The sequence below is a fragment of the Falco rusticolus genome, chromosome 11, assembly GCF_015220075.1.
Source record: "Falco rusticolus isolate bFalRus1 chromosome 11, bFalRus1.pri, whole genome shotgun sequence".
NCBI lineage: Eukaryota > Metazoa > Chordata > Aves > Falconiformes > Falconidae > Falco > Falco rusticolus.
Genome location: NC_051197.1, coordinates 2,131,772 through 2,157,378, shown reverse-complemented (window position 1 = coordinate 2,157,378; position 25,607 = coordinate 2,131,772). Strand labels below are relative to the sequence as shown.

Genomic DNA, 25,607 nt, shown 5'->3' with positions numbered 1-25,607 from the left:
AAGCATCTTAAATGTTATGAAGATGTATACCAATTAATTACATATGAAGTGGGTAAAACCAAAAATAACATGGACTGAAGTGGTATGGCTACTGAGACTTTTCTGCTTCCGAGGATGAAGCAGGTGAGAATTCCTGGTTTTGCAATGGACCAAATGTGCCTGTTTTCATGTAAAATATGTCACTGGTGCAGCAGCTGAGCTTGAGGCAGGTGCAGGCTGCTGCTGGGTCGAAGCAGGGGAAACTTCTGGGCTGACTTTGCAGAGAGCATTTGAGGTGCTGCTGTTTGGGTTATTTATTTGGGGCTTGGTGTGGTTACACCTTCACTTCTTAAACTTTTAATTATCCAGAGGAAAAAGTCAAATGGTAAAGACTCAGAGGATTTCAGTAGTTTTGTCTTGCCTTTGAATTTTGTCTTGCTGAGCAAAGGGAGAATTATTATTTCTTTAGTAAAGCAAGCCAAAACCAAAGCGCTTTGGCTGTGGAACAGCAGCCTGTTTACACATCTTTGGACCCAGTGAAGTAATTCATAAGCATGCAGGTTTGCGTGCAGTGGGGAAAGCAGGCTGCTCAGATCCAGCTCCAGGCTACGTGCGAAAACCCCCACCTCTACACAACCAAATCAAAGAAAAACCAAACCTAACAGCAATTATTTCTTCTCCCCCCCCCCCCCCCATTTCTTTCCTTTCTTCCTTCTTCCCCCACTCCCCACAGGTACTTTGGTCTTGAGTATCTGGCATGGCAATAGATAACGTTTATCTCCATGCACAGACTAAGTAGAACTAATTTCAATCACTCTTCCTTTGGTCACCACAGAAGAGCATTTAAGGCACAGATCCTCACTGATCTCTTCCGTTTGAGAGGTGTGTTGCTTTTATGAGGCCCATCCTCCTGAGCAAGTTGCTGCTCTTCCAGGGACCCACCTCGATATTTGGGGGTTCAGGAGCAGCGACCAGGGGCGGAGGGTGAGGGACCGGTGGCAGAACAGGGTTATTTGTCTTCTAGAGGTGTAGAAAATAAGATGTTGGTAGTTCTTAAGAATAAAATACAGAAAGCTTCGTGGTGTCAAATACTAATATCTCTTTCTCAGATGCTGATTCTTAGGTATGCCAGGAAAAAAAAGGATAATGGCAAATAGATGGTGAGTAATGCCCCCCGCTTCAGAGAGCCGGTCGCATTTGGAACGAGTTCCCTGGCACACTGATTAGCTCAGCCTTGGCTTGTGGCTGCTCTAGGTCTTTGAGTAACAGCATTGGAAGCCCTTTGGCTTGATGAGGACTAATTGTGGCAGGCAGTTGTTGTGCTTGGAGGGGCGGGTGGCTTTCCCTGTGCTCGGCCGCTGCGGGCAAGGCTGGTTCTGTGGCCGCTGGCGTGGTTCCGGGTGTTCCTGCTGCCGCACAGGTGACAGCATGCGTGTCACTGGGCTGGCGTGCACATGGCTCGGTGAGGAAAACCTGCTGAAGGAGGCAGCAGAGCTGTAAAAGATGCCTGTCTGCAAACGTCTGAGACTAATCTCCCCACCAGAAGGACATCGCGTGGGTCCTGGAGCAGAGCACGTGGTGCGGTGTTCGGTGCTGCCGTTGCTGGCGTTTCCTCCAGCTGGTGTGCGTGATGGCTTGGTGTGGCACGGGCTCTTACTGGTGCTGCTCTGCCCCTCCAAAGAGCACAAACTGACCCCCTGCTGGAGGTCCGGGGGTAGCCCACCTCTGCTTTAGCCACATCATAGCTGTGCAGGATGAAATCAGCTGTTAGTCGTGAAAGCAGTGGTGAGGAATCTGCTGCCGGGCAGGCAGGGCTTGTGCCCACCCCTCTTCCCCTGTGCCACCACCAGTAACGCTCGAGTTTTGTCCCAACCCTTATCCAGCTCGAGGTGCAGTTTTAAACTGGGATTAAAACAGAGGTGTGCTGCCTGCCCCATGGGCAGCCTGTGGAGCTGGGCCCTCCCTGGTATTTCGGATGTGACAAAAGGGAAAAGGCTTTGGGAATGTAGGTAGGGACATCTGTAACGCTTAATGTTGTATACTCGAGTGCATTAGCATTTCTCCTATGAGAATTACTAGGATTCTCATAAGGTAGGCAGTCCCCAGGGTGGGTGGATGGGGAGAGGGCTAGGAATGCTGCAGCTGCAGGGATTTAAGTCCTTCTCTGAGGCTGGTTAGCCGGGTACCACGTCACGCCCATCTTTATCACTCCGGTACTTAGGGGGGCCTGCAACACTGCTGTTAGCCCTGTAGCTGGTGGGATACCTGTGACTGACGGCTGCAACACTGCTGGGTAGGACTGATCAGAGTCAAAGATGTGCTTCCAGCACACCCTGTGCCCGCACAGCGAGGTGGAGTGCCTCAGGGCTTTAGGAAATCCATGGAAGATTTTCTTTGCAGCTGGAGACCTGCAAAGGACCAGGTCTGGAAGGGCAAGGAGAAGCTGTGTGTCTTGCCCAGGTGCCCCCAGGGTGCTGGATAGAGAGTGGGGACAGCTGAAGGAGTGGGCTGTGACTTCAGGTGATGCGTACAGCCTGCTGGGCTGGTGTCACCCAGCCCTGCCATCATGGGGTGATGCTGGTTTCCAGGTCTTCATGCTGGAGAGCAGTTTGGATCTGTACCCAGTACCCCCTGATGGGGAGAGGTGGGGTTTGATGGCCACATTAGCCGCAGCTTTAGCAAGTATCACCTGAATGGAGCTCCTCCTGCTCTGAGCCATCCCTCGGTGCCCCACGTGGATGTGCTCTATTTCCTTCTTTCCTGCCCGTCTTTCTGCTGCCTCTTCTCTGCCTTCTCTCCCACTTACTATCACCTTTCCTCTTCCAGCAGTACATCTCTCTTATCCTGTGAGGTTCCCCTGCACCTGTAGTGTTTCCAAGTAGCATTCCCTCTGTGGACAAGACCTTATTACTATTTTTTACGAGGATGACTCTTACCAGGACAGGTGTTATGGTCCTCCAGCTCCTAAAGCCAACTGAAATGAGACTCGAGGACCAGAGCGTGCAGTCCTCTTCCATGCAGAGCCCCCAGCTCTGTCCCTGCACCATCACCCAGGCTGCTCCTAACAGCTCTCTGGGCTGGGGCTGACCATGGCAAGGGGGACATGATCTCTGAGCTGCAGCCACCCAAAAGCAGAGCGGTCCTGGAAAATCACCACACTGTCCCCCACCAAACCGCGGACCCCTCAGGTGTCCCCACTGGGGACGGTGCCTTGCCCTGGTGCGGGTGGTGGGGCTCAGCAGGGGACCTGCTCCCACCAGCTCTCGACAACCAAAGGAAGCTTTCATTTTTGTTCTGCTTTTCCTAAATACCCCTTTTTTTTTCCCCTCAATCGTTACTGTTTTAAGCAGATGGTGGGCCTATTATATAACTGGAGCAGAAGGCTTCGTGGCAAAATTTAGCCAAATCAGGTGCTGCTTCAGCTAAGACTAGACAGCAGCTTGTTTCTGGGGGTTTTGGCCATCCCTGTTCTACTTCGAGTTTGGAGGATGAAGTTATTCCAGGGGGTGAGATTAATGGAAACCTTCCTCTGTTATTAATAACTCGCTTGAGTCTTGAAGACAAGGTAGAAAAGCTGACAGGCACGATGTAGTAAAAACAAAGCTGTCCACGCAAGGTTGCAGGATGAGCCTGTGGGGTTCAGCATCACTCCAGCTGCTTGTAAGGGATCCCATAGGCTGGGGTGTTCAGGATGCCATAAGGGGTTCCTTCATCCGCGACCATGTAATGCTTGCTTTGGACAGAGAAGCGTGCTGGGGGTGATTTTTTCAGGAGCAGTCCCTTTGTTTCCCATTTCAGGGGGGGAATGTCCAACCCAAAGCTCCATCAGCAACACCAAGGAGACCTGCTGGAGCCTCTCCTGGTCCTACCCTGGCTGGCTTGGTCCTGGTCTTGGCCCAAAAACCAGCCAGCCATGGGGTGCTGAGAGCCCCGAGCACCCCCCTGTATTTAGATAAATATTTAAATCCAGCGTTTTCTGATGTGCTGCAGAAAGCTAGCATTTGTAGTGCTTGCTGCTTGTTTCTGTTGATGCCAAGAAGAGTAGGGTGTTGCTCAGAAAAAGGAAAATAATTTCAGTCCAAGGGCATGCTCAAAGCAGGGGGCAGACCAAAGAAACCCCATGTTCCCCAAAACATCGAGTAAATGAACTGTGCTGGGGTGCGCAGCTCCTGGGACAAGCACTTCCATGTTCCTGGTGTGTCCAGAGCCAGTTGCAGGGGATCTGGCTCTTCCAGCACATCACTGGAGGCAGGAGCTTGAGCTCTTCTCATTGATTCCTAGACGGCGTTTTTTAAGAGCGCAGGTTTTAGCACATGCGTAGCCGGGCGCTCCTGGTGCAGTGTGCACTGTGTGAGCTGTGCCCATTGCGGCCAACCCGGTTTGTGCCACTGTACCTCGTCCATGCCTTTGGAAGTCATTGCACGCCACACCGAGGAGGCGATGGCTTGCAGTGCAGGGCTGTGTGGGCATGTGGGTGATTAATGGCTCCGGATGGCGGCGTGCCCATCTTTCCTGCAAATTCACACCAGAGCTGCCTCCTTGCCGTGCAGCATGTCCAGGCTACGGCCACTTGCTGCTGGCCAGCTCATTGCATTGGTGTGAGCTGTTGCATTTTCCTCTCCGCAGTGCTGCTGCAGCAGTGCTGACCCACGGCACGTCGCTTTTGGGTAACTTCCAGACCAAGGGAAAACTCCTAGGAGCTCTGAAAGGAAAAGAGGCCAGAAATAGCTGTTCTAGACTCAAGGTCCATGGCTTATATTGGCTCCTTTGGCTACCAGGATCTCTAAATTACACCGTGACCTAAATTAATTGCTGTCGTGCCGCTGGCAGCGGCCGCATGATGAGCATGTCTGGTTGTGTCCAGCACAAGCGGAGCTTCCAGCCGCAGCCGGGTCTCAGTGGTTGGGCTGGATGGCCAGGGCCAGTGGCAAACCATCTGTGGGAGAACCGGCCAGCCCAGTGAAACATGCTAGCTTAAAATGCTCCAGATCCGTTCCTTGGTATGCTTTCTGTAAGCAGTTATTAAAATTATATTTAATATAATATCATACATATCTATATTTAATACTAACATATTAAAATTATAAAATGAAATTGTATCCCTCTCTTGGATAGCTCATAAGCTGGAAAAGAGGGAGAAACTTGCAGAAATCAACTCTCCTCCATACGCTGTTGAAAGCGGTGTGGTGGTGGCCGCTGCCCCAGTGGGCTCCAGGGCCCATCATTTTAAGCACCGTGCAGGTCTAAAATTGGTGCAGAAGACAACAATCCTCATGGTTTAAACTGGGGGTTTTTACACCAAGGAGGGGGGTCCCCACCATGCATGGTACCCACACGCATCATGGCAAAGGAGTGGGGAATTAAGACACTAAGCTTAGAAATATTAAAGGTGAAATACGTAGTCACGCATGCTGGGATAGAGTTAAGTGTTACGTGAACAAATAAAAGATGTAAGCAAACATACACACTACCTGCAAAGTCCTGCTGGCAGTTTCTTGGGCCTTTCTTTTTTTGCCTTATTTATGAATTACAGCTGACAAGGGAACAGGGAACCTTTTGGAGGATTTATTTGAAGCCTAATATTAATATTGCGTTCTTATTTACATTTTTTTTTCTATCCACAGGATTGAAAAAACGTACAAGGAAGGCCTTTGGTATACGCAAGAAAGAAAAGGATACTGATTCCACGTAAGTCAATGCATTATAAACCACGTTAATATATAATGATACAGGGGAGGAGTTGATGCTGGTGTGCCAGGGCAGGAAGGAAGTCCGTGCATCACACGGCAGCACAGTAGCACCGGCAAATAAATGTATTTGTTATTACAGACTTGGTCCAAGCTTTTTCCCCTTATGCATCCAGCAGCCAACAAATAAGGTATTTTCTCGGTGGCGCTGCAGAGATAATAAAGCCTGTTCCCCACGTGTTTGCAATTTACGGTGACAGTTAGCGGTGATCAGAAGAAAATTACTCCTCTGAGAGTTTCAGCAGATTAATCTCTGCCCAAACTACTGATTTGCCCATCTGCTGAGATCTGTTTTAGATGCAAATTCAATTTAAACGCTGCCTGCATGGGCATCTGAGGCCGCTGGTGAGGAGCTGCGGCTGGGGCAGGCTGGGGCTGGTGAGGGTGCCGGGGCTGGCGGATCGGCTGTGCTGCAACAGATGCTTTTGCTTCTTGGGAAAACATCTGGCAGGGGGTTCTCCCCGCATCTGGCAGGGGATGCTGTGTGTGGGTGCTGAGCCCTACCCGGGAAGGGCTCCCAGCTGCCACTGATGCAACTTTGGGGTAGGTGTGCATGGCCGAGGAACCCGGGCAGCCCGTGTGCTGGGGATGGAGAGGGGGCAAAGGCAAGGGGGACCCTTGCTCCTGCCCCTGCAGCATCCTCCTGGTGCTTCATGCATGGCACAGCAGAAACCCTACAGTTGTTTTTTTTAATTTTATTTTGTTTGGATTTGTTTTCCTAAGCTATTTTATATCTCAGTGATGGTTGGTGAGGTTTCCCATGTGAACAGACAGCTGCTGCGGGTCTGGCCACACTGCCAGGGCCACGGCGAGCCCGGCTGCATCAGCACCTGCTGGGCTTTGCCTGCTGCAAAAGGGGACCCAAAAATACGGGGCGCATGGAGCACCCCCCAAAAGAGGGCTGTGCAGCACCGAGCTGCTGTCATGCTGGCAGAGGAGGGCTTGTTGCCAGGAATGGTGGCTGTCCAGCCACCAGCCAGGCAGGCTGTGGGCTGGCCAGGAGCTCCAGCTGTGCACAGCTTCATTTATAACTTATCAGAAGGATGGGCAGGAAACGGGCTGCTTTGCATCTTCCTCTTCTGCTCATGGAAAATCAATGGAGCCAGGTCTAGGTCCTGCCTGTAGCCAGCACTGTGATGTCCATGCTTGCTTGTAGCAGCCTGCTCTTCCCAGAGTCTGGTGGCACCTGGAGATAATGAATCCTGGGGCACTGGTGACGGTAACGAGCTCACAGAAAGGCCGCTGTGGGGGTGATGCTGCAATTAGCGACAGTGATTAGCACGGCACGAGGTCATGTTGCGGTCATCTCCCCAAATGGCTTTGGGCGTTCTCCAAACAGGCCGTCGGCAGCCAGGGGGGACGGCAGGGACAGACCCTCTGGCCACCCCCTGCCATGGCTGGGCCACTGCAGCCCTGGGACCGGTGGTGGGCAGCGTGGTGGGGCTCTGGGGAGATGCGGGATGCGCTGGAGCTGCCACGCCGTGGCAAAGGACCTGCCACCCCATCCCTCTGCCCGGGGTCCCCACAGCCACCCTGGCCAGGCTGCGAGCAGGAGGTGACATCCCTGGCGTGGGGGAAAGACAGCAGCAGAGGGGATCTCTGCTACTTCCGAAGGATTTGAGAGGTCTTTGCGCAAAGAGATTAAACCTGAGCGCTCTGGGGAAGGTGTTACTCTCTTCCAAACCCCAGCCCGACAGGCAGCGGCTCCCCGCGGCGTTTCTGTGATGCCCTGAGTCAGCTGTTAATTGATGGCAAATCTCTGGCAAGGCCTAAAATTCAGGAGTGTGTGGGAGGTGGAGGAGCCCGTCTGGTTTTCCTAAACGTATTTGTCTTTTCACTAAATAACTTAAAGTCCTCAGACAGCGTTTAAATACGGCTGCTGAGCCTGCCGTGCCGTTTGCTGTGTCCGAGGTCCAAATCCCTTAAGCGGCTGGGGATTAGGGTCCCTGAGGAGTCTCATCAATTTTCAAATCCATTCAAAAGAGAAGCGACTCTCCTTCTGGCAGAAGGAAAAAACCAAAATCTCGAAATTACTCCACATGTCATTTTTATTGTCTTCTGCAAGAGGATGTGTGCCCAGGGTAGGGCTGCAGCTGGGGGATGGGTGTCGGGGGAGCCAGCCCAGCTCCTCAGCCAGGAGACTGCGGTCATCGCCAGGCGCACTTTATTTACTAATAAATATAAAATTTGTCATCTGATAACGTGAGAGCAACGGCACTGAGACCACTGCGTGGGTTTCGTGAGGGGTGCATGGCAGGTAATTCAAATTTGTTGACAATGCAATAATTAAACCTGTTGCTGCTGTGGATCCGTTAAGAAAACCATTCCCACAAGTTAACGGGGTGCCGGGGCGGTCTGGGAGCTAACACGGCTGTGTTTCTTTCTGTTCTTTGCAGAGGGTCGCCGGACAGGGACGGCATCGTAAGTATTGCACCGACCCCCGTCCCGATCTCCTCTCCGCGGCCCTTCACGTGCTAATTCCTCCATCAACCACCATCAGCGTTTTGTCAGCTGTCTCTTCCTTTCTCTTTAATATAGAAAATAAATTTCAGTAAGAAAATGTCTGTCTAAAATAGCGACATGTTCCAGATTTTCTACAAAATTAACATGAGGAAAATAACAATACAGAAAGGCCCGGCAAGCGTGATGGGCAGAGGGACCAGCTAAAGGTCCTGCTAAAACCCCTGGCTCTGCATCCTCGTTTCCACTCCTGCTAATTGGCTTGGGTCAGATTTGCTGTGTGATGAGTTAAGGGAAAATTGCCCGAACAGCTGTTTCCAATATCTATTTTTATTTTCTATATTAAACTGAAAATAAGGAGGTACTTGTTTTTTAATTATTGCTGCTTTTATTTATGGTGTTAGATAGAAATGCCCCTGCTAGATCTGGGTAGTAGAGGGACCATGTCTCCTTTAGCCTTTTGATACCAAATTTGCAGAAAAGTATGTTGGGTTCAGACTGGGGCTGTGCTGGTTGTTATTTCTTGAGATTAAAATAAAAATGAGACCATCGGGAGGCTCAGCAGGGAAAGCAGTGCTGGGGCATCTTTTATAAAGCCATGCAAAAATTGGGGTGCCAAATTGGTCCTTTAGAGAGGATATTATTTTTTTTCCCCACATCTGACCCAAGATCCTTGGCTTGGGGCTCGCCTTGTGTTTGTAAGAAATAGCAATTAAAAAAAAAACACAAAAGGTCTGCAGCTCAGGTAAGCGCTTTAACCAAGGCTCTATTCAGCAGTAATAAATAAATAAAGTGCAAGGAGCAGCCCAGAGCTGTTCCCTCCACCACAGAAGTGCCGTGGGTGGCCTTTTCTTGCCAGGTATGGTTGCGGGGACCTTGCCTGAGCTTGGGTGCCGTCTTGATCAGGCTCCTACCCTTGATGTTTCCAGCTTTTTTTTTTTTTTTTTTTTTTTCCCCCAGATGTTTGAGCTTGGTGTAGGGCAGGGTCTCCAGTGCTCCAGCAAGCTGAAGGATGCAGAAATACAAATTTTTGTAGAGTTCTAAGGAAGCTGAATATATTGTAGGCAGGGGAACTGGAGGATGGAGACCTTGAGTATAATTTTTTTTCCTCCTACAGCATGTTCTCGCCATAATATTTGCAGCCACTGGAATGGCCAAGGGGCAAATCCTCTGACTGCTGAATAGAGCCCATTACCTGCCCCCAGGAAAAACCAGGCTTACTCCTAACGGGGCCACAGCTGAGCCCTCCTTTTCTGATAAGACTATGCAGTGTGTATGCTAATTCCTTGTAACTTTTTTTTTTGCGTGTTTTAAAAAAAAAACCACAACCAACCATCCGATACTTTAACCCTTTTTCTGCCAAACCCCGATCCCTTCCAGCCGCCCAGCCCTCATCCCAATGAGCCACCTTGCAATAGCAAACCTGAGAGTACGCGTGAAGGAGGAAAAAAAAATTCGGTAAGGAAAACAGAGCTTGGTTTACTGCTACAAAAGGGTTGTTAAAAACAGCGAGTAATTCTTGTTTTGAAATCCAGAATATAGGAAAATACCATTTAGGTTCGGTCAAGTGGATGGGTGTGAGCTGGGTAGAAATGGGGTTAAATACAAGTGGGCTGAGGGAAAAGCAGAAGTCCTACATAAGTGCACCCAGGGTCTGATATTTATTTTTTTTTTTTTTTTACCCTTGTGCCTCTAATGAGACTGCTCGGTTCTTGGGCAGCATGGTGAGGTCCGTCGGGTGCAACATGGAGGGTGAGGGTGCTGGTGGCTGGCTCCGGCCTCCCCTGGATGGTACATTGCATTAGACCCTTGGCAGGGTGCTGGGGTGGGAGTGCTACCTCTGGCAGCTGAAGGGAACTGAATTATCTAATTTAGGTGCCCAAAACTGAGCACTCGGCTGAGCTTCAGTCCCCGAACTGGCCTGGCAGCACTGCTTGTGAGCTGGGGGTGGGTTTTGGATGCCCAGAGCAGACCAGCAAAGAATCCCACAGGCAATGGACGCCCAGAGGCTCCCTCCAAACCAGCCCCCGCTCAGTGCGAAGCAGCAATAACCTGTGTGTGTGTTCGTTGCTGTGTCGTGATGTGCACTAACACCGCATCCCAGCTGGGTTAGCCCAGATGCCTCTTGCTGCCGCAACCCAGCTTCATCGTGGGGTGAAGCAATGACACCCGGCTTGCTCTGCAGGCGGCTCGGCTGCTGACTAACACAGACCAAACTCTTCTTTCATTGTGTCCCAGGGAAGGGGTTTGCCTCCCGATAAATAGTAATGCTGCCTGTGCTCATGGGCACTGGGAGCTGCCAGCGCTCCCCATGGGCTGGAGCATTCCAGCACGTGGAGAAATGGCCACTCTGTTTCTCTTCCTTAAGAAATGTTGTATGTTCAGCTAACAAATGTTCAGGAAAAGCCTTTTAGCTCTCTGCTGTAGAAGACCTTCCAGAAATGGGAACGCTGTCGCATATGGCTGATGTGCACGTGCAGAGCAGCTCTTCGCAGCGCCTGCACAGGCAGCTGAGCGATACCCAGCGCCATCCCCACCGCATCAATGCGCAGGTATAGAATACGCTCTGTTACAGTTTCCTTAATTTAAAACATGGAAATTTTCTTTTCCAATGTGTTGCAGAAGAAAACAAATGGAGCACCGAATGGATTTTACGCAGAGATTGACTGGGATAGATATGTAAGTGTCCCAGGGAGCTCCCCCTCTGTCCAGCTCCTGATGGGGGACCCGGGCTGCGCTTGCTCGCTGCTTCCTGGCTTTCTGGGTGGCCGTGGCTGGTTTGGGTGATGTCCAGGTGTGGGTGTGTGTCCAGATACGTATTTCGTATCTGTGTATCACAGCATGGTGGGGTGGGAAGGCAGCTCTGCAGACCACCCAGCCCCCCCAGCTAGCGCAGGGGCTCCCTGAGCAGCCGCACAGAGCCACATCCCGGCGGCTTTGAGTGTCTCCGGGGACGAGACCCCCCAGCCCCCCTGGGCAGCCCGGCCCGGGGCTCTGCCACCCTCCTCGTGAAGAAGTTCTTCCTCATATTCAGGTGGGACTTCTCGTATTGCAGTTTGTGCCTGTTGCCCCTTGTCCCATCACTGGGCACCACGAAGAAGAGCCTGGCCCTGCTGAGATGGACAATCCAACCCATTCTAACGTCAATTAAATTGTATAAAACTGCCCCAAAACTGGGTGGCTCTGGAGAGTGATGCCCAGGCCGCAGGATGCTGCTCAGAGAAAACCCTGCATTGCAGCTGGGCGTTGCAAGTGTTTTTCTGCAAAAACACGGCACTGCAAAGCCCACCCTCAGCACGGCTGTGTGGGGCACAGGGGCTGGGTGCTCCCTGCAGCCCCGGGGTCAGACCCGGGCTTTGGCAGCGCAGGGCTTTGCTGGGCATCGCGTTCTGCGGGACCAACAATGTGCTTCAGCTTTCCAGGAACAGGAACAGCATTAGCCTTTGTAATTCTTTTGGGTTTGTTTGTTTTTTGGTTTGGTGTGTGTGGTTTTGTTTTTTTTTTTTGCGTGCCCTCTTCAGAATTCGCCTGAGCTCGATGAGGAGGGATACAGCATCCGACCAGAGGAACCAGGCTATATCCTTTACTGTTGGCTTTGCCTCTTGGTTTACAAACTGTCAGATGAGCTGGGGTTCACAGACAGGCTACTGACTTTTTTTATTTATTTTATTTTTACTTTATTTATTATTTCCCACGTCTTATTTTCCTTTTGAGCTGTCACTTTGCAGCTACAGTTGGCTCCCAGAGGGAATTACCGGAGGCAGTAGAGCAGAATGTGATTCTGATCGCCTTTGATGTACCGCTCCGAAACGAGGCAGTGTGAGCAGTGTGGGGAGCATCCCGGTGTGATGCCCTATGGAGACCACGCTGTCCCACCCCAGTCGCAGTGCTGCATGTGGGTGCTGGCCACGTGGTACCTTGTCGTGGCTGATGCTGTTTTGGGGCAGAAATGATCTGGGTGCTGGTAAAAGCAAAGAGCAAAGATGAGGTTGCAGCTCCCACAGCATGCCCTGCCATGGGGCAAGGAGGTGTTGATGGCCGGTGCCTGTGCTGAGCTTGTGGGCTGGCAGCAGATTTTAAGCCACCTCCTTGCTGCTGGGGGAGAGTCAATGGAAAAGCAGAATTTCTTCCTCTGCTCCTGCTGAAAAATGCTGGTTGATTCTCTGTAGGTGGTGAGCCCGTGCGCTTAAGATGGGGAGGACACCTGGACGCTGATGCAAATCACTGCTGGGCTAAACCAGGGCTGGCTTTGTCCCTGTGACCCCCAGTTCCCATGTCCTCTGCCCGCATGTGGATAAAGCCGTGAAACTCCACGGCAGGAGGATTCACCCCTGCACACTACTCCTGCCCCTGGGCGTTTGGAGTAAGGGGTTTTGGGAACATCTAATTCCCACCCTTCAGGGAGGCTTGAGCCTTTGCGTGCCGAGGCTCTCCCCTTGCAGCAGAAGGAAATCTTCTTTAACTGTGCTCTACCTACCAAAGGAAAGCACTTCTACTCCTCAAGTGAGTCCGAAGAGGAAGAGGAGGCGCACAAGAAGTTCAACATTAAGATCAAGCCTTTGCAGGCTAAAGACATCCTGAAGAGCGCAGCGACAGTGGACGAGCTGAAGGCATCGATAGGCAACATTGCACTTTCTCCATCCCCTGTGGTGAGTCCTCAGTGTTTCAGTCTTTTCCCCCAGCTGCAAAAGCCGTGTGCTCCGCAGGGCTTGCCCCGAGCGAGCTGGGTTCTTCCTTGGGTGCCAATGGCTACGCTGGTGTTTGTGCCTTTATTTACTGGTCTAGGTTATATGGAGCCAATAATGTGACTACAGGTGGAGCTCAGATGTATTGCGGTGATGTTTCCAGTTCATAATGTCTTAAATTGCCTTTTCTGCTCATAAAACAGGGCAACTGAGTTCAGAATATACTATTCCCTTATTCTTCCCTGTCCCCCTCTCATTTTTCAGCATGGTCATTGTTCAGGACATAAATCAGTTGGGTCTTGCCCTGGTTCCCAGGACAGGGAAAGCATCTGTGGGGTTTTCCACACTGCTGCTATGGGATGTTAGAGGGACATGTCTCTCCTTTCCTGGAAGGAAAGGTCATCTCTCCATAGTCCCTCCTGGTATAAATACCATCACCCTCCGGTTTTCCTAAGGCTTGTCAAGATTTGTCTCATCCCAATCTGTTCAGCCGTGAAAAGATTTGATTTTTGTCTTTCAGTGGGCTTTAGTGTGGGCTATAGTGTCTTTTCAGATGAAGCTTTCTATGATTTATAAATAGCCTGGGTCTGAAGTGTGAATGAATCTCAAACTCAAGGCAAAGATGAAACCAAATGACTGCGTTCTATGTCTTTCTAAACCAACATGACGTTGCCAAGTTTAATGAACGCTTCTGGGACGAGTCACTGTCCTTGGAAACACGGAGTCCCTGCGGCACGTCTCCGCTTCCCCCAGCGCTCGGTCCCTTTTAGCAGCATGTACTTCTGGGTGCTTTCTGCACTGTGACCAGGGGCTTTCTGGCTGTTAGCCTTCCAGGGTTAGAAGCTGCAGTGGGCTGCTTTGGGAAGCACAAAACCAAACCAAACCAAAAAGCCCAAACAAATAAACAACAAAAAAAACCCAACCCAAAATTCAGGAAAAAAAAAAAAAAAAAAAGGGAGGGGAGTTTTGGAGATTGGCAATTATTTGCCAAATAGGTGGATAATTTTCATCAAGAAAGAAAAAGTCCCAGAATTTCGTATTGCAACAAGCTATGGTTTTGCAAAGTGATGGCCCTGGCAGTTCTGTGCGCACGCGTGTATGCATGCCATGTAGGAGACAGTGTTATATTTAGGGGAGAGGAAACAGTGCAACGTTTTAAAAATGGGATAGGGAAAGCACTAAGAATGTATTTGACAGGCCAAGTCTATATTTGGTGTATTGTCCTTCCCTCGCTGCGTTTCTGCCTGCATCCCTTGCCAGCAGTAGGCCCCTGCCACGGGGCTTTGCTGCTCTGGGCACTGCGGGGTGCTCGCCCATGCCGGGGTGCAGCTGGTGGCTCTGGCACAGCTGCAGCAGAGGTGGGGAGTAGCTGCTCATTGATTCTGTGCTGCAGCCTGCAGTTGGAGGGATTTCAGAGAATCTAGCCAGAAAATGTAAAGCAATGCTGTCTCTGGCAATAAATAAAGATCTGTTAGGAAATTATCGAATGGTTACGCTCAGCTCCTAGCAGTCCGTGGTTCCTTGGTTGATTTTTATTCTTGTGATGAAATACTTGAATAGTTTTGCACCAGTATGTGAGGAGTAGGCTGATATGGTCAGCAGTTCTTCTGCCCCTCACCTTTTCCAGGAAAGCAAACCCCCACAAAATGTGCATTTTGCTAGATGTGATTTTTGTGCCGCCTCTTTTCTGTGGTGTTTCTCCTGCTGAGGTTGGAAGGAGTTCTGCTGTCGGTTAGGAAGGATTTAGCCTCTGGTGAGCATGACTGTGGTGCAGTCCGAAGCCTTCCTTTTGGGCGCTGGGTCGGGATGCTCTGGGCTTTGCTTCTGGGAATTCCCTGTTCTCAGTGGCTGGCAGAGCACAGCCTGGGGCTGGAGCTGTCTCCTCTGTGTAAAACAGCACAGGTGTGCTCAGCTCAGCCCGAAGGGCTCGGGGAAAAGCCCTGTGCCAGGCTGGGCAGAAGGAGCCATGCTGCTTCCCCATGTCACGATCCAAACCCTGGTGTACAGAGCCAAAGAGTGCAGGTGGGGAGGCGAGCGGTGCTGCAGCCAGGCGCTCCCCAGCACCATGGGTCCCAGCAAGCGGCACAAGCCCAGCTGTCCAGGAAAGCACCAGAGCCCCAGCAAGGAGCTGGCTGAAGGAGTTTTGCATCCACAGGAATTCCATGCTTTGCTGTCCAGGTCCTTGCCCTTGTCCTGAGCTTATCTCCTCCCCAAAACTAGCTGCAAAGCCCTGCTCCAGCACCCAGTCCCTCCTGTGCACCAGCCTCTCCTGGAAAACAGCAGCAGGATGGGAGATGCTGTGTCCATAGGCACTGTCTGCCCCACCCTCCTGGGGTGTAAGTTATGGTGCCTTAACTTAAAGACAAGAAGAAAACTGGAGATGCTGTTGTAAACTGGTGTCAGTTGCATCCTCTGATGCCTGATAGCTCAGGTCTCACTTCTTGCGGAGCAGGAGCTGGTACTGCCAGCCCGTGCCACGTACCGCACCAGCAGCTTCACACCTCCTGCTCTCATCCCTGGTCCTGCCTGCCTCCCTTTCTGCACCATGGCCCCGGGAGCAGGGGCTTTGTAGCAGTCCAAAAAAAATAGTCACCGAGCAAAGGCAATGAGTAATAGCCTGAAATTTAAGCACTTTGGAGTCGAAGTTGTGCTGTTGACTTTCCTTTCGCAGGGAGCATTCCAAGAAATGAAACAGGCTGGGAATCGGCTTTTGTCTATAGCTAGCGGGGGCTGCTGGTGACAAAGCATGCGGGTCCTTTCCGTGAGATGGCTCAGATGCGAGTTTTGTGTGTCTGTATCGTCTCTCTCTTGCTCCAATCTTCTGTCTGGATGAGTGACAGCCTGGCTGGATGCGCGCATGACTCTGCTTTGCTGTGCCTTTAACACTTATATACCTGATGCTTCTGGTCATAATACAAATCTTTTATTTTTCTGTTATCCCTTTATAGAAATTATCTTATATTCTCATTTTCCTTTTTTTATTTTTCTGCATTCTTTTAGAGGAAAAGTCCGGTAAGAAATACAGTTTTTTTTATCTCTTATAACTTTTTAACACAGTCTTGTGTTCTCTTGTTTGCACGGTCCCTGTTTTGCATGTCTCTAGAACTGAAATGTAAAATGCAAATAACAAATCCTACCATTTTGGAAGGCGTGATGTTTATTTTTCTTCTCCTTTGGTTTAACTTAGAACATTTTAAAATAGAGCTAGGCTGTCTTTGCTTTGGATGTACATAGTCTGGGGGTGTAGTTTGGGTGAAAGAGCTGGTGGTTTTGGACAAGATGTGTCAGGCCTGGCACAGTTTTACCAAGGCACATTCTAGACCCATTGTTGCACATTGGAGGGTGTGAGAAGGCAGAAAAGCCCATCAGCAGTCCGTGACCTCTGCTGCCATGGTGCCGCTCTATGCAATGGTGATGGCTTCCCGAGAGGGCTGGGTTTCCAGCTTCCCTGAGCCCAATGTGGGGGAATTCTGCCGTTCCATGGGGTCCGGGTTCCCTCTGGGGTCTCCTGGGACACTGCTCTCCCTGTGCTAGGGTGACCTCCAGCCTGTGGGAGAAGGATGCCGTGCTCCCAGTGGCAGGGGTGGAGGCTGGGTGGTGGAGGACACCCACCTGGCACTGTGGCCTGTGATGGAGGGGTGCAGTGGGTGCTGGGGGCCTTGGGGTGCTGACCTGTCGCTCTCTGACCAGGTGTCTCTTCTCTCTTCCTTCTCGCTGACCGCAGCGGCGCAGCCCGGTAAGCACCCGCACTCCCTGCTTCCACCCCTGCCGCGCTGGGAACGGGGGGGCTGGGGAGTCCAAGTCTGTGCTGGACGCCAGTTAAATGGTGAGCGCAAGGGAAGGGGGGAGCGGTGCCAGTGCCATCAGCCACCCCAATGACGGGCAACCTCCCCGGTTCAACCCGCAGCCTTGTGACGCCCCTGGAGACCCTGCTTGTGGTCCTAGGTACTCCTGCTGCCGCCCACCTCCAGCTGGGCTCCTGCTCCCATGGTCAGGAGTTGGGGAGGTTGGCTTCTGTTGTGTGCAGGCATTGTGTGGTGAGAAACGTGGGTTAGCAGTGGGCTCGGCAGCCCTGGGCTAACGGTTGGACTCTGTGAGCTTAAACGTCTTCTCCAACCTAAACGAGCTGTGATTCTAGGAGCGAGGGTTTAGGTGGCTAAACCCATGATATTTGGCTTAGATGGATTTGCACCTGTCAAACATGAGGATTTGGGGTTTATGCCATTTCCCATGGGGCAAGGGTGTAAGTGACCCCCCAAGCCACGGGCTGCTGCGAAGGCAGTGCTGCCGGGTGATGGCTTTACGTGGCTCAAAGTCCTCTTGCTGGGGTGGCTCTGCTCCCCCGGTGATGGCAGCATGTGGGGTTTCGCAGCACACATGCAAAGCTGGGCGCGTTTCAGCCACGTGCACTAAATACCCCCTTGGACAGGCAATTCTTGCCACTCCTGCTGCAACCCTCCCTGGGGGACCCCTGCCATGCACCCCTGTCCCTGTCCATTCTGCTGACCCCGTGTGTTTCTAATTCCAGGGGACGATTAAAAGGAATTTATCCAGTAAGTACGTTCTGCAGCCTTCAAGAACAGTAGTTATGATGGTGTGGTGATGATACTTTGGCGGGGGGTGGGGGTGGGTGGGGGTGGAGCAGGGAGTGGGTTAGGTTTGCTGTGAAGTGGTCCTGGCAGAAATGATGGCACCCAGACATCTATCTTAAAGAAGGCCATATGGGATGTCCTCAGGGTACCCTATAGAAATGGTGCTGCTCCCTAATCTATATTTCTACAGATATAAAATGTGAATTAAACCCCAGACCTCTTTCTGCCAGCACCCCCACAGCAGGTGTGGGATGGGGCATGCGCTGTGTCGGTGGCACACCTGGTGCGAGCCCTCCTGCCAGCCTGGCTCTGGGTGGGCTGGGGCTCAGGGTGCGTGGGGTGTGGGCAGGGGAATGGCTCTAACCCCGCGCTGTCTGTGCTGTGCCGCAGGTGAGGAGATCACACGGCCCCGGCGCTCCACACCGACCCCAGACCCTGCCAGGTCAGTACAGGGTCCCTCGGCGTTACAATCCAACACTGCTACGCTTGGGCACATCGTCCTGGTGCGGTGCTTAAACCCTTCAGTGGGCAGTTGCACACTTGCATCATTGCTGTGGGAAGCGTTTGTTTTCACCTGCAGGTTTTGGTCCTTTCATGCATACCTGGGTGGGTCACACCAGAGTAATGCAGCAGCAAATCCAGCAGGTATTTACTGCTCTACAAATACTGCCAGCCACCACCTGGCTGAGCTGCCCCAGTTTGGCTCGTCAAAGACACCGCTGCCGACACATCGCTTTAACTTTTTAGGCTCATGAGGCAGACCAACATTTGCATTGGGTGTTTAAATAAGCTGAATAAATGCTCCGTGCCACAGGATGCAAGAGGCACAGGGAGCGCTGGGTCCTCTCTGCTCAGATGCTGTGTGAGGAGATGAGAGATGCAGGGGGTGCCCAGGCAGGGACAGTGGGTCCCCCGGAACGTGACTGAGCAAAACTGTGCAGAACTGAGGCGCTGATGACGGTGGCACCCCTGCTTTCAGATGCACGGTGTCCACACTCACTCTCCCACAAGAGCAGAAGGACATCTGTGGCTGGAAGCTGCCTTGAGCCCGATCGACAGGGAGAGCTGGCAGGCGGGTGCCGTGTGTATATATTGATTCAGGAAAGCAGACTGACTAGTTGGTACAGCATGAAGCCAAATCCCACTAGGAGTGTGCCCCGTGCAGCTGCAGGGCTTGACTCGAGGTGTCTTGGACCTGAGCATGATCCAGACCTTGAGTTCTTTTCTTCCCTCCCCCCCTCCTTTTCCATGCAGTCTGGAGTAGCTCTGACTAATCCCAAAGCAATCTGCAGTGCCTCAGCGCTGCACGGGCGCTATGGGGTTTGCTACGGCCAAATGTTTCCACTGCTCTCCTTCCCCTTCTCTCTGCCTGAAACCCTCTGTTTTGCCAGGTGCTGTTAGCCTAGAATGCAAACGCACCCTAAAAATAGACATATTTGCACTCAAACACCAGGTCTCAGCACAACCCTGAACCTCATGGTTCCTCCGCACTTGTCTCATCCTGCAGCAAGAAAGCTGGGGAGGACCCCGCGGCGCTGGCTCCGCTCTTTGGGCCCCCACTCGAGTCGGCGTTCGAGGAGCAGAAGCTGGACGGTAAGCTGGGGGAGATGGGTGGCGTCTCCTGGCCGTGACCCCTGGCTGTGCCGTGCCTACGGAGGGCTTGAGGCAGCCAGCTCTGCTGGCAAGCGGGGTATCCTGGGTGTCAGCCCCCAGCCCTCCTCTGAAAGGAGAAAGGCAAAACTAAAGGCGAAGGGCGGGTGGTTGCGTTAAACCTGGGGTTGGGGTTTGTATGGGTTATATGGAAACAGAGCAAGTGTTTAAGTCAATTAGTTAATTATGTGGTCTTAGGACTGATCCTGAAAGAGGGCAGCTAACAAATATTAAAATTATTGACTTTCAAATGAGAGCCGGGCTGTGCCCGCTGGCCAAGCCCCACCGATGTACCCCGAAGCGGTGTGTGACAGTGGCAGCCGCTAGCTCCCGGCGCCGCAGCAGCGTTCCAGCATCACGCCAATTTAACTGAAGCAGGACATGAACCGAGCAGCCTGGCAGTGCCTTACGGCTCCCCATGCCGCGAAGATGTCATCTCAGTAATGTCATTTTTTCCCCCAGAAACAGCATTCTTCTGGACAAGGAGTATAAGGATGCTTTGCTGCCCCCACCCCCTGCCAGCCTAAGCCTTTATTTTTTATTTACAGCTTTCCCGAGGCGCAGGGATCTTGCCAGGCTTGTTGTCCCCAAAGAAAAACCCCATTCACAGGCTGGAGCGGGCTGTGCCTGGGGAGGAATCCTCCTCTCCGAGGCGGTGGCTCTGCTCAGCTATCACGAAATGGCTGCTGCCGCTCGTAGCCTAGTTATGTCTTATAATTAATGACTCCAGTTAATTCTTTTCATCAAAACTATAGTTGTTTGGAGTTCCCCACACACAGTTCCCCCAAAAGTTTAAATGAAATATAGAAGAGGTTTTTCCCCCCTTACAACCTCTGTGAATATAATTGGACCTTTCTGTTTTAATACCTGGGGTTTTTTTCCTTGCGTATCCTAAAATTCCAGACGATTTTTGCAATTAAAGCAATGTTTCACTTAATGTAATAAGCCTCCAAATACATAAATGGCATTGTTTGGTTTGTCAAGCAGCATGATTGTCAAACTAATTGCATGTCCTGTTTAAAAACCAGGCAAGCTTGTAATTACCTGCCGTTACAGAAGCCCCCCTGTCTTTAATGAGGGGGTTCTGCCACCGCTGAGCTGCCTCTTTACAAGCCTCAGATGAACATGTTTCATCTGTGTTTTGGTATTTGGAAAGAGGCAGCCACTTTTATTGTTGCCTTTGCATGTGTATTTATTGATATATTTTTTTTTGGTATTTTCTTTTCCAGCCACTCTAGATCAGCCTGAGATATGGGGTTCGGTCCAGCCCGTCAACACAAGCGTAGAGTCCCCAAAGCTACAGAGACCTTTTCCAACTGGAAGTAAGTGTCCGTGCAGGTTATCAGCTGGAAATAAATGACTATATACTGAAATCAAACCTTCTGCTTTCCCTCACTCAGACTGCTGCTACTGTGCAATGCCGTAACCTTTCAGCCGGTAGCAAGTTGAAGGGTGGTTCTTCCCCTGGCCTGGCCATAGCTGTGCGCGTCGGGGCCGAGCCAGGACAGGGCTTTGGCCGGGGATGGGATGGATGGGGATGGGCCAGGGTGGGAGGGACAGCATGCATCCTCCCTGGGGAAACACGCTTCTGGGCTGGATTTACAAGATGAAACATCTCCAGCTGGGGCAAATGGCCAGGTGAGGAGTACCTGATCTGCCATGTTAATGATGTAGTTATTTGGTCTGAAAGGTCAGAAGCACAGGTTTCTCCAGGCTAACCTAAAGAAGGGCAGCGCATCCCAAATCCCCGGTTTTGCTTGCAGCTTTTCCCATTGCCCGGGGCAGCCAGGGGAACCACAGCTTTTCCTCCTCCCTAGCCACAAAGTCTTTTATTTTTTTTTTATTATTTTTTGTTCCCCTGCTCCTTTCTCCCACACCAGCCGTTAGCCCACCCTATTTCAGGCCAAGCCCACCCCAGCCCTGGTGCTGCCAGCTGGCTGGTGTTGCTGTGCCAAGGTCAAGGCGACCTCTGGCCACATCACGAGCTTACAAGGGGACTGTGACATTCGGGATTGAAATGGCTGCTTAATGGTGCTGAGCGGCATCCAGAGCAGCCACGGTGCATTCCGGCTGCTCCTCCAGGAGGCTCTGGCTCCGAAGCTACTTACATCTGCTTTGCCAAAACGCCTCTGTGAAGCAGCACTGGGTTAATTAGCCACATGGTTCCTCCTCCTGTGTGAGCATTCCGTGCAGGATGGGCACATGAGAAATGGGGAAGCAGATATGTGCCTCGGAGGCTACAGGTTTTAATTAAAATTGTAATTCAGGTTTTAAAGTACAACCTAAAATTAAAAAAAAAAGGGGAAAAAAAGGGGGGCGGGGGGGGCGGAGAAAACACCCCACAAACCTAAAACCCAGCAAAGGGCACCAGTGATCACTTGTCGCTCGGTGACACCATCATAAGCTCCCGGCAGTGGGGATGCTCCAGCTGGCCCAGCCACCTCCCCCGCGCTGGTGCGCTTGCCTGCTTCACACCTGGGCAGCATGCGGCCGCCCCCGCCAGCCGCGCGTGCTCCTGGCGCAGCCCCGCTGATTTCCCCCTCCCTCCTCTGTTTTGCAGCACCTCCGCCACTCCCGCCGAAGAACATCCCCGCCACGCCGCCCCGCACCGGCTCCCCTCTGACGGTGGGAATAGGTAAAGGCTCAGCGCCCACCTCCGCGGTTGCATGGCCCTGGTAGACTGCGCCGGGGGCTGCACTGGGGCGTCGGGTCCCGGGGCTGCGTTTCGGGGACAGGTTTGGCCCTTGTGCATCCTCTTTTCTTTGCATCCGTGGTGCTTTAGTGGATGCTGCAGTGGGGGTGATACTTTAGAAGCGGCGCAAGATGCTTTTGGCTCCCGAGTGTGGTGTCACCCTGGTGAAACTAATGCTCTCCTCCTCCCACCTTTGGGATCGGTCACTGCTAGAGATGAAATGCAACATTAGCCTTAATGCCCTGCTCAAAACTGGGAGCAGAAGAGCACATTACTGCCCGGAGCAGCACGGCACAGCCTGTGCTTCTGAAATAACAGGGTGTGGGGCACCTGCCTGTGTGTGGGGAGCTGGTCCTGCCCTCCCAAACTCCTGCTGCTGTCCAGGGAGGTGGGAACACGCCCCAGTCCCGCAGCGGGGGGTTGCAGCAGTGCTGGCGGCAGAGGGGCAGGGGGAAGAGAATGACGTGGGATTCCTGGGATAAAGGACAGCAGGAGGGAAGGGTTGAAAGGTGGTGTTGGATGCAGCCAGAGGACGTAAAGTGCTTATAAGCATATAATTCATGTTGCTGGCAGGGTGCAGCCTGTTGGAGGTGCAGGTGCTGAGGAGGGGTGGGCAGTCCCTGGCCTCTGGCTCGGGAGCGGACTGGCTGGCTGCACACACAGATGCAGAGAGCACCTCGGGGCATTATTAACATCACCATGAAGAAATCCCCCGCTCTGAGCTTACTGCTCTATCCATCAATATTTCATTTATGCTCCCATATCCTGATTTTTCTATTTATCTAAGCAGCCAGGCTGGCAGAGTGTCCATCTACATACATAGTCATCAACAAGAGCAAAGGCAGTGCCCAGCTGCATGTGACGGCTGGCTTGCTGGGGTCTGACTCGCTGCACATTTCAGCCTCTGCACCAAGTAAAGCAAGTGGCAGAGGTCTATTTTTTTTCCTGTTTTAGCAGAACATCAGGTGGCCCCTCTCCAAGTGCAGAGACAGGGGTGGGATGCTGACACAAGGAGCCCAGGGGGCACGTTGGTTTTAGTCAGTGCACATGCCTGTGGGTACCCCGGTGCCTGGCCACACGCTGCCCTGGTCCTCGCTGCATCCCCTGTTCAGTCTGTGCAAAGCGGAGTCCTGGGCAGCCTGCCTGGCCTTGGAGAGCTGCCAGCCCCCCTGGCCCCAGCCCTCAGCGAAGGTAAATGCAGGAGAACAGGGCGCAAAAGGGAGGATGGAGGATCTCCCTCCTCTGGAGATGTAACTGCTGCTGAATCCCATCTCGGCATCAGTTATGGACTCATACAAACGTGGATGTGCGGTTGCTCGGTTAGTGAGCAGAGCCCTAAAATACCCTTTGCTGCTGCTTGCAACTGAAATACATATACCTGCCTGCTTTCCTGCACTGCATGCCCGGCAGCACTTCTTGGGAGTGTCAAGCCAGCATGTTTAAATATATATATTTTTAGACACATACATATAAATATATAGAGAGAGTGGAGTGTGTAAGAGAGCCGAGTGCGTAAGTTTAATACTGCTGGTAATTCAGTGATGCTAATGACCCAGCAGTGTTATTTAGGCGGTACGTAACAAAGGCCGAGAGCCAGCTGTAGAACTGGGGAGGGTACAGGAGCGCTGTGTGTGAAGCAATGGAGGAGGTGGGCTTGGCTCGTGGTGCATGCTCACGCTCGTACGGCGTATGTTTTCAATCCAGCGTGATCCCTTATGCGTTGCACATGACCTGTTGTAGAAATCTTCTTGCACATGAATTATATTCCCTGGCAGCTTATAAGAAAAAAAAAAACCGTGCTTTAAAGCATCTCCTCTGAAAAGTAGCTGACGTAGAGCTCCGTAGAGAATAGTGCAACCGCAGTGCTCTCGGTTAATGCTAAGTGTAAAATAAACTACTTTGACCACAGGAGGGGACCAGACAGCAGCAGAGCTCAAAAGAGACAAACTTCCGTCCATCAATGACTTGGACAGCATTTTTGGCCCCGTGCTATCCCCTAAGTCTGCTGCTGTTAATGCAGAAGACAAATGGGTCAATTTTTCTGATCAGTCCCCGGAAAACATGACTCCAGAGTTGATGCCCCAGGAAAAAGCGGGGTCCCCACTGGCAGCAGCGGGCAGCCTGGCTGATGCCCCAGTGGCTGAGCCCTCCCGCCCGCTCCCCTCACCGCTCCACCTGGAAGAGGTTCACAAGAAGGTTTCTGAGCAGTCCCACCTTAAGGATGAGAACTTGGAGCTGGCCGCCTCTCCCAAAGATTTTGGGCCGGGACAGAGAGCGACCCCGCCGCCGCCTCCGCCACCCACCTACCGCACGGTGGTCTCCTCGCCCGGACCAGGCACCAGCAGCGGCACGGGAAGCACCAGCGGTACGTCCCGTGGTGTTGGGTGTGCTTCGGTGTGGCAGTGACCGCATCCGCCATCCCCTCCCACCTGGTTGTGCCTGTGCCTGGCGCCTGCGCTCCCACCCAGCAGTCTTGTGCTTCCACGTCCAGCGTCTGCCCTCAGCCTCCTGTGTCCTCTTCCCCCACTCCTTGCTGCGTGTCTGATGGTCGGATGGGTCTGAGAGCCTTTCCCCAAAGTTCCCACAAGCTGCCCTTCCCACCTCTGCCATCCATGCAACCCCTCGACGCAAAATTTTGCATGGGATTGTTGTTGCTGCAACTCCATCCTCGGTAGGCTTCAGAGTGAATGTAAGCAGAAACGCTTCAGGCAAATAACCTGAGCAAGCCCTGGAACCAGAGGGGTTCCGTCTGCTGCAGACAGACAGGTCACTGCATCCGGCTGCCCCAGGGCTGCTGAGACAAAGTAACTCACAGCAGCAGGGATCTGCTGGCGCTTGGTCCCTCTCGCCTGTGAGAGCGTGGATGGATGCCCAGCCAGGTCTCGAGAAACTGCTTCCAGGGTGAAACCTCTCACAGGGGCAGAACTAGATAGGATTGTCTAGCATGTGCTGGCTGCCAGGCTTCATCTGCTTAATTATAAATGTCTGCACGCCCATTAGGGCAAACGAACTCTTCAGAGGTCAGCTTACACAAGCTCTCCCACAGTGCTTGAGAAGGTGCAACGTGATCACGTTATTTCAGACACTGACCCCAGGGTGCTCGCTGTACCTGGGCAGCTGTGCTGTGTGTCCCCGTTCCCCCCCCAGCTGCCATGCTGCCCTCCTGCAGCCACCAGACATTATTTTTGAGAGAGTTACCCCCACAGAGCCCTGCAGACACTGGCACCTGTAGCAGGCACTTTGGGTGCAGAGCTCCCCAGCCCTGTGCCCACCCACTGTCACCAGCCTCGTGTGAGCTTGAAAGCTGTGCCATCTGCCACCTCTAAGGGGGCTGTGGGATTGCTGGGGGCATCTTCCCCCTCCCCCTGAGCCTGGCTGTTGCTGCTAGTGTGGCTTTGCTGTGCTGGTGGTGGCTTTTCTGTGCTGGGATGGGGCGGCAGGGGTCTGCGCGGGTGTGGTGACACTGGTTGGAGCTGGGGCTTCTCTGGGAGATCGGCAGTGGGAATCGGCACCACTCTTCCTATGCCCTCTCCACCCAGATGCCCACTGAGCGACTGTCTCGCCTGAGTGGAGGTTGCAGGATGGGGACGCACCAGTGGCTCAGCACATAGGGATGGATGGATGGAGAAACCCAGCTCGGCAAGGGGGCACCGCCTGTTTGGGGAGATCCAAATCTCTTCCCTAGAAGTTGTCTCCTGCCTCGGTCCTTTGCAGTGTGCTGGCACCTCAGCCTTACCCAGGACAGTGAGCCCTACAAATGCAGCGTTGACATGCACGATCAAAAATCATGTGAATCTTCAGA

At 52.4% G+C, this 25,607-nt stretch overlaps 1 protein-coding gene across 20 annotated transcripts in view; it reads left to right on the top strand.

Annotated features, from left to right (window-relative positions):
• Positions 1–25,607, top strand: part of SGIP1 (SH3GL interacting endocytic adaptor 1) — a 64,491-nt gene that overhangs the window by 17,387 nt on the left and 21,497 nt on the right. For 5 of the 20 annotated variants that reach the window (XM_037403998.1, XM_037403999.1, XM_037403997.1 and 2 more), the window contains 14 exons: positions 5,604–5,667; positions 8,123–8,147; positions 9,567–9,644; positions 10,809–10,865; positions 11,708–11,762; positions 12,660–12,835; positions 15,872–15,883; positions 16,596–16,607; positions 17,400–17,424; positions 17,854–17,905; positions 18,917–19,056; positions 20,343–20,435; positions 21,674–21,748; positions 23,715–24,170. In XM_037403998.1, coding sequence (XP_037259895.1) covers positions 5,604–5,667; positions 8,123–8,147; positions 9,567–9,644; positions 10,809–10,865; positions 11,708–11,762; positions 12,660–12,835; positions 15,872–15,883; positions 16,596–16,607; positions 17,400–17,424; positions 17,854–17,905; positions 18,917–19,056; positions 20,343–20,435; positions 21,674–21,748; positions 23,715–24,170 — 1,320 coding nt within the window. The remainder of the gene's footprint in view (positions 1–5,603; positions 5,668–8,122; positions 8,148–9,566; positions 9,645–10,808; positions 10,866–11,707; positions 11,763–12,659; positions 12,836–15,871; positions 15,884–16,595; positions 16,608–17,399; positions 17,425–17,853; positions 17,906–18,916; positions 19,057–20,342; positions 20,436–21,673; positions 21,749–23,714; positions 24,171–25,607) is intronic. The other 15 variants (XM_037404013.1, XM_037404016.1, XM_037404014.1 and 12 more) reach the window with 9 other exon arrangements.